The 8,162-nt window shown below is 47.0% G+C and overlaps 1 protein-coding gene across 1 annotated transcript; it reads left to right on the top strand.

The window, feature by feature from the left end:
- Positions 1–1,402: 1,402 nt before the first annotated feature.
- Positions 1,403–7,880, top strand: ADIPOQ (adiponectin, C1Q and collagen domain containing). The gene is made up of 3 exons (XM_042042377.1): positions 1,403–1,807; positions 5,425–5,644; positions 6,071–7,880. The coding sequence occupies exons 1-3, from the start codon at positions 1,691–1,693 to the stop codon at positions 6,595–6,597; spliced, it is 864 nt and encodes a 287-aa protein (XP_041898311.1). The 5' UTR covers positions 1,403–1,690; the 3' UTR covers positions 6,598–7,880.
- The last annotated feature ends 282 nt before the right edge of the window (positions 7,881–8,162 follow it).

Below are 8,162 nucleotides of genomic sequence, written 5' to 3'. Positions count from 1 at the left end.
TTTGTTTTCCTATCACAAAGCCAGAAGCAACTCCCTGGATTGTACAATATCTCCCTCTGCAGCAGGAACAGGAGCCAGCACCAATCTGCAAACCAAGTGTGCAACGTAACATAACGGCAAGCAAGTGTGCCAGGGGTTGTATCAGCTGGGTGTACCTCCAGAGATAAACTTCCACCTCTCTCCTGGGAGGCCGGGATAATGTCTGGGAAGATGTTTGATGGACCACTGAAAAATTTATCACTGTGGTATTTCCCTGACAACTGAATTGAAAGACCATGAGGTAATTGCAGCACTACCTGTTAAGCACCTTAGGTCCAGTCCTCAACTCCTGGCAGCCTAATAAATATCCCAATCATACATTTCAGGGTTCAAGCCAAAAGTTGGCAGGGGAACCAGCCTTTTCCTGCTCACACCTGGGGCAGGGGCAGCTGAAAACCTCTCACTCCACAGCAAAAGCTGGTCCAATTTCAGTTCCAAGGTCTTGCTCCTCCATTCATTACTCAGGAGACTTCAACGGAAACATTGGCATTGCATGCACACAAATGCACATGGCTCTAGAAAATCACATTTATAACAAAACAGATCCAACTAGATCACTGTCATATTTTACTGGGGTTGCATGAGAGATTAAGTCTCAACATTGCATGGAAAATCCATCATCCAACAAAAACTAAAAATATTCTTCAAATGCTGGACTAAGGGCTTGACCAAAACAAGGCAGGCAGTATGCAGTTGTCCTGTGGCTCCTCCCTTCTGCACCTTCTCCTCAGTCTTAAAAATTCACTCTTGCTGACTCCCAGCACTACATATAAAATGTTACTTATGTGCTCATTTATACATGTTTTTAGTCTCTCCAGATAGCCAGCTCTTGAAAAGAACTCAGCAATTCAGAATACTGCCATGCTGGCATTCACTTGGATGAGTTTCCCCTCTCACAAGCACACCAGCTCCCCATGCCCAGTTGCAACATCGCACATCACAGTTTTTTCCTGGTATGATTTGGGAGCTCAGGTTTGCCAAGGTTCCACCTAGCTAACTTTGAGCTGCCCCAGAGCAGCTGCAGAGGAAAGCGTCTGCTAGCTAAGGTTCAACCTCTGCTTTGGAAGGAGACAGGTACAGGGAGAAAGAGACTTTGTTTTGACCTAAAGCCAAAAAGCTCGATAGGTAGAAAGCCATCCTAGGGCGGAAATTACTCCAGTCATTTACAATAGTGCTGGCATTGGGTGCCTTAAAAAGGAACTCTCCCCCAGTGCTGCCCTCCCCCTCAGGCAGCTTTGCCCTTCTTTGGTGTGGCAGCAGCCTCCAGGCAGGAATGGTTCTTGCAGTTAAAAGGAGAAGCCCAAACTTATTCCACAATAATTCATTTACTAACACACTGAAAGCCCCATGTGCGTGCATTACTGCAAGCTGGACACACTTTCTCCACCAGCCACTAACAAGATTTCCCAATTTGCAGAGAGCAGCAGCCAGTGCTGGGCAAGCACAGCCCTGGTTGAACAGGCTCTCACACAGGCTCTCCAGGAAACCACTGCTCTTCCAGTTCCCGTCCAATTCCCAAACCCATCTTTTCCCTGTAAGGCCATCTTCACAAGCTATCCCAGTGGATTATATATGTGTTCCAAAACTTAAGTTATGTCCAGGAAAAATTAATGGGAAAACCCAACTTTTAGGTCAGCATGCGCAATAGCAAATGGAAACAGCAGTGTCTGAGCTGACAGCTCCCCGTGCCCTTAGGGATAGCGATGCGATAGCCAGACCTCATTCTCTAAACAGACTGCAGCAAGCCAACCAGGACTCAAAGCAGCTGGTAAGCATGATTTTTTTTTCCCCTCCTTACTAAGTTCAGGAGTTTCTTTTCTTTTGGGCTGAATTGGACAGACTTTTCTCTTTGCAAGAAGTTATCTTTCTCCGAGTTATTCTTGTAATAGCCAGAGGGTATTTTAAACCAAGAATAGCTGATGTCCTTTAGATTCATGCTCCCCTTTTTGGAAACACTATTTAGAGAACAGAACTCCTAAATCAAAAAGTAGTCAGGAACAACAGTGAAAAACGGCATGGCTGTAACAGTAAATACTGCACTGGCACCTTTCAATTCACCTCTTTCCTCAAAGACTCCAGGAAAGATTGGGTTTGCCCCAAATCTCCTTGAGTCACGTAAGTTCCTCACCAGAAACCTGCACCACTCACATTTAAGGTGTGAGCCTCTGGAACAAGCTACTGCTGGAACATCAGCAAAAACTATGCTAGGAGAATTAAAAAAGAAAAACGTTTGACATAAGCCAAAGCCCTGGTTAATACCTTTTGAGGGAAATTCTCTAGTGGGAAAACAGATGGATTTTTTGGTCTGTTTTGCACAGAAAGGTGTGGGGGCTGTATATAATTTTTATATAGTGCTATCTGAAATTTAAATTCTGAATCATTACGTAGCCCTTAGGAATGGCATTGTTCTCACAGATGCTACTCTGGTTTCTACTGATAAATGAATAAGCTTCATATAATGCATATGTGCTTTTAATACAGCAGCTGCCAAGGCAATAACTGAAAGCCACCAGCAGTACAGAGTTCATCTCTTTCTTGTTCATCTATTTCTTGCCCGAAAGGTTTGACTGACATTCAAATATAGCAGATTATTTCATGTTAAACTGATGCTAAGAATCAAATGGAAAACCAAGACAAAATAGGAAAGACCAAGTAAAGGGATGTCACTTCTAAACCAGAGTTTAAGCTCAGATCTAGTAGACACAGCTTAAAACTTGCCCTTTGTAAGACATGCTTATGCCAGAGAACTGCTTGGCTTCTCAAACACAGAAATCACCTGTGCTTGAGTTAAACTGTAGGGATAGAAGTAGTTTTCTCCTTGCATATTACAGCACTTTTCTCACGAGAAAGGAGAGCACTGTGTGTGATGAGTGTGCACTGATGCTGGGGAGGGCATGGCTCTGAGCCCTCCAGAGCAAACTGGCCAAGCAGCTGCCAGAAAAGCTCCCTGCAGCCCTGCTTTGGGCTCCTCATACCTGCACTGCTTGTGACCTTATAGGAGAGGGTTATTTTGCACCAGAAGACCTGGCTGTGGGGCACACCACTAAAATTGAAATGATATTTGAGTTCTAGGCAGCACACCAGAAAGCAGAACTAACCCCAACAAAATCACCAAAACATGGCTCAAGAAACACAATTTTGAGCCAGATTTTTATGGCTCACCACCATGTTTTAACAAAGTTAGGTGTCCCCAGGCAGCCTGGGCTGATTTGGAGGGGTACATATATGTGCCCCCAGGCAGGGGGGACGAAGATCCCTCTGCTTGGTGCCAACCACTGGGACATGGCAAGGGGGTCATGTCACAGTGTGATCGCTATGCACACCCTTGCTTAGCAAACCAAGCCACTTTTAGGATTTGTAGACATCAGTTTCACTGGTCCACGCTGGTTCATGGACAATCACTACTACATCCCTTGCTGCAAAGGGGCATTTCACTTCCCAAAGCGCAGGGACACAGGAACACTGCCTAAGGCTCAGGCTGTGCTCACTGGACCCCACAGCACACCCTCAGCCCCAAAACTGCCCCCAAGCCAGGGCACTGGCCCCATCTCAGAGTGCTGTGTGGCTGCTGGATGGCTGGAGCCTGGCTGGGTGGGCATGGATTTTGGAGTTTTCTGATTTTAGGTGTTAGGCACTGCCCACCAAAGCCATTAGACAGAGCTTTTAAGTTTTTTTTCAAAGCTCCTTCAATATCCTGCAAAAACTGAAATCATGGCAACCTCTTTGTTACTGTTGTGGTTTAACCCAGCTAGCAGCTGAGCCCCACAGAGCCACTCGCTCACCCCTGCTACAGCAGGATGGGAGAGAGAGAATTGCACTGGTAAAAGTGAGAACACTCATGGGTAGAGATAAGAATAATGCAATAATTGAAATAAAATAGTAATAATAACAAAAAGAAATTGTTGTGGAAAGGAAAATAACAAAGAGAGACAAATAAACCCCAAGAAAGTCAAGTGATGCAAATGGAAACAGTTGCTCCTCACAAACTGACTGATGCCCGGCCAGTCCCCGAGCAGCAGCCTGGGGCCAGCCTTACCCCTGCTTTATAGCTGAGCGTGATGCCATGGTATGGAACACCCCTCAGGTCAGTCGGGGTCAGCTGTCCTGAAGGTGTTCCCTCCCAACTCCCCGTGCACTCCCAGCCTCCTCACTGGTGGTGTGAGGAGCAGAAAAAGCCTTGATGCTGTGCAAGCACTGCTCAGCAATAAGAAAAACACCCCTGTGTTATCAACCCTGTGTTCAGCACAAATCCAAAGCACAACCCATGCTACCCAAAGAAAATTAACCCTGCCCCAGCTAAAACCAGCACATTCCTTTAGCTTTCTTTGAAGCAATTACACCAGAGCTAGTAAGACATTATTTAAAGTACGACATTTGAATAGCTTGCCTAGGAAAATCAACCCTGCAAAGAAATTGCTCCAAAATATTATTTTTCTTGAAAATTACAGAGGTAAGGGACTCTAATTGCCATGCTGTTGCTCACTTTTTATTGCCTATTATGCCACTTACAATGCTCCTAACAGGATACTCTTACTGTTCCATAGTAGAAACCCTGCCCGGGGAGCAGTATCACACAACAATGGTCATTTTAAAATATCTTATGTTCTAAAAACCTGACCCAAAGCCCACCAAGGCCTGGGAGCACAGGACAAAGCCAGGCTGGCTGCAGGGTGCCACCACCCACCTGATTTTGGGCAGCTGCACTAATTGCTCTGACCAGCAAAGCAGCCAGATTAAAGAGAAATACAGTCCTACAATGCCTCAACACTGTGGAATTTGTCTTCCTGTAATCAAAAAACAATTCAGATGGAAAAAACTCCAGTATCATAATTTTATATGGTGGCTCAGAGGAACTGGGAAGCCTGGCTGTCATTCCTGTTTGTGTTAGGTAAACCCAGATGAGCAGGCTGTTTGTGCAGTGACAAACCACCCCTGCCTGGCTTCAAGGCTGTAGAGGGTTTGAGACAGGCTCTGCCAGACCTGTACCTTCCACTGGCTGCTCGTTCACCCGGGGAGGAGTCAGGGCTTATTGTGGCTAATTGAGCAGAGCTTTGCAAGGAGATCAGCCACAGATACCCTCGCATTTGCCATGCTCAGTCCTGAAACATCTGTGCCTGTGCACAGAGCCCGTGAATGCTGGAGGAGTAGCTGGTGTTTGCTCCTCTCTGCACTGGATGTGCCCCCAGGGGTCCAGCTTGGCTCATGGAGCTCACACCAGCAGCACGCTGGATGCAGAGAGGCCCTTGGGGCCAGCAGCACTGCTTTCCTTCAGATGTACTGACTCAAACTTCAGTCTTCTGTGCCTCTCTGTTATTTGGGGGAGGAGAGTGTTCACTTTTTTTCCCTATTAACCTTTAAAGTTAACAAAGCCATTGTCCATATCAGGAACCAACAATGAGGGGCCTGGCAGGCTTCCTGCTGTTCTCGTTGCTGCTGATGGCCCCCCACTCCACAGGGGTGGCTGCCCAGGACACCCAGCCTGACCCCAAAATGCCATGTGCCAACTGGATGGGAGGAGCACCGGGCTACCCTGGCCACAACGGGGTCCCTGGCCGGGATGGGAAAGATGGAAGAGATGGACTAAAGGGAGATAAAGGAGATGAAGGTTGGTGAGGAACAGGTGGTATGTTGGTGCTCGAGTCCACAGGCAGCCCCAGCCCCAGTCCCAGTCCCAACAGGTTTCATGTCTGGTGGGTTCATGCCTGATCTTTATCCAGATGGCTTTTGATTATCTCCTGGGGTGGAGATTCCATAACCTAAATCAAACAGTTTGGTGTGGGGTTTGTTTCCCCAGTTAATGATGTTTTTTCTGACATGCTGCTCTCAGCAGCTCTGCACACAGCCAGGGTGGGGGGTGAGCAGGGTTTCCACTTGCTGCCTCAGTGGAACCTCCTGGGGGCTCTTGAAGTCCCTGAGCCTTTCCTCAGCTCCGTGCTGCCAAGCAGGGCTCACGCCACAGCCCCCTCTGCATTTCAGTAGCAGCCACTAACACAGTGCAAACACAGCTCCCAGTCCCCACTCTGTCCTGCAGGTCCAGCAGGTCCCAAAGGTGAACCAGGCCCAGTAGGAAGCCGAGGCTTTCCCGGACCTCCTGGATCTCCTGGAATTCCTGGAACCCCAGGGCAGAAGGGCAAAGATGCTTTTGTCCACCGCTCTGCCTTCAGCGTAGGGCTGACGGAGCGAAGCCCTGCCCCCAACATCCCCATCCGCTTCAGCAAGATCTTCTACAACGAGCAGGGCCACTACGACCCCAGCACGGGCAAGTTCCTCTGCAACATCCCTGGCACCTACTACTTCGCCTACCACCTCACGGTCTACCTGTCGGACGTCAAGGTCAGCCTCTACAGGAAGGACAAGGCCGTGATCTTCACCTATGACCAGTTCCAGAACAACAACGTTGACCAAGCGAGTGGCTCTGTCCTGCTGCACCTCAGCTCCGGGGACGAGGTCTGGCTTCAGGTGTATGGGAATGGGGACAAAAACGGTGTCTATGCTGACAACCTCAATGATTCCACTTTCATGGGCTTCCTCCTGTACCCTGACCCAGATAACTACTAAAGTAGGGGGTGCTGCATGGAAAAGGATCAGGTGGCTTAACCCCAGACGTGTCCTGGGGCACTGGCACTATAGCTATAATGTATTTACCAGAAAACTGCCTTTTACAGGGGCAACGATTGCCAAGGGGGGGACCTTTTCTCCTGTGAAATCAGTGAGATTGTACCAGTACTTCCATGGAACCAAGAGCTCACTCCTACCTCTGCTCTTGCTTTCCTGTGGAAACCTCAGCCCAAAGTCAAATATCACTCCTGCCATGTCATGAAAAAGTAACTCTCAATATGGCTTAACCTTCTTTTAAATTTAAAAGTGAGAAGAGAAAAATTGGTTGCATTTAAATATGACATTCTAAATCTCCCCTTTTTAGCCACCTAAATCAATTTAAACCAATTGTAGAAATTTTAGCCAGCATTTTAAAGTTTGAGTAGAAGAGGGAAAATACTACTTGCAAAAGTAGAGTGCTCTTGTTTTCAGCTGAACTGATGGCTCATTTTTTTTAACTCCCCCTTGTTAGGGCCTTTGACTTCCACTCCTGGTTTGTTGTCTCCCTTGTTTTAGCCCAGATCTTTGAATATATTCAGGTTATTAACTTCCACTGATTTTAATCCTTTGATTTTCCTTTTATGTTTATCCCCTATTGTTATCCTTAATGCAGACAGCAGGCTGGTTTAGGGCAGGGATCTTCTCTTGTGATTTATCTGAGAAGCCTTATGAGCACTGGTGAGGCCACACAACAAAAGCAGCCCACTGACTGTGTGATTTCAGGGGCCCTGAGGTGACCACAAACATCCTGTCCCATCTCCCCTCTAAACAGCTCCCAAGTGCACCCAGAAGTTGAGATCTATCAGCTGTGTTTCTACTTTTCCAGGCCCTAAGTGTGCCATAAGCCATGGTTTGCTCACCAGCTAGGCAGAGCTTCAGATGGTTTTGAAGCTTCCCACGTGGAGTGGGCTCCTGGGATGAACACCCCCAGGCCTGTCCCCAGCTCTGGGCTGAATGCAGAAGATTTTTAAGGCTGGAATTAGTGTCAATCCCATCAAACTGCTCTCCAAGGAGCTTGCTTGACTTTTAGCTGAAAGAGGATTTGATGGTTTCTCAGATACATTCAAGAAGACTCCTGCTACTAAGCTTCAGAACAAGCTAACACAGATCAGAGCTAATGCAGTATTACAAGCACAAAACAGCATTAAGAGCTTCAACTGAAATTACTTGCAACATCATTTTCCACACTCCAGTGAATTACCACACTGCAAATAAAAAACAATAAAAAACTCTCTCAATGAGAATGTTTCCACATTTTTGTGTGAGTTGTTGGGAAGAACTTGAAGAAAGGGATTTACTCCTAGCCTCACCAGGCAGCCCAGGAAATTTTATTTTTTTTCCCAGCAAGGTGGGGGCATTATAGGCTGGCAAACACAGGGGGTACCCCCCCCTTTTGCTTTCTCAAGGAACACTCCACACTCTAACTTTCATCAAAGCTTCAGCATCTCACCACCTTACACTGTATTGCATCCTTTTTGGATAAAATGAGCTCTGGTTTTCAGACTATTTCCCCAACCAAATATCCC

The sequence above is a fragment of the Corvus kubaryi genome, unplaced genomic scaffold (genome assembly GCF_017639235.1).
Source record: "Corvus kubaryi isolate FWS band 111438036 unplaced genomic scaffold, C.kubaryi_AGA036_p1.0 37397, whole genome shotgun sequence".
Classification (NCBI taxonomy): Eukaryota; Metazoa; Chordata; class Aves; order Passeriformes; family Corvidae; genus Corvus; species Corvus kubaryi.
The sequence above is the reverse complement of the archived record's forward strand: the minus strand, read 5'-3'. Positions and strand labels throughout refer to the sequence as shown.

Bases quoted from the DNA above. Each gene is read 5' to 3' on its own strand.
- ADIPOQ (XM_042042377.1), top strand. From the start codon at position 1,691: ATGGAAACAGCAGTGTCTGAGCTGACAGCTCCCCGTGCCCTTAGGGAT. The intron at 1,808-5,424 runs GTAAGCATGATT...TGTCCATATCAG, and splicing joins ACCAGGACTCAAAGCAGCTG to GAACCAACAATGAGGGGCCT. The intron at 5,645-6,070 runs GTTGGTGAGGAA...TCTGTCCTGCAG, and splicing joins GGGAGATAAAGGAGATGAAG to GTCCAGCAGGTCCCAAAGGT.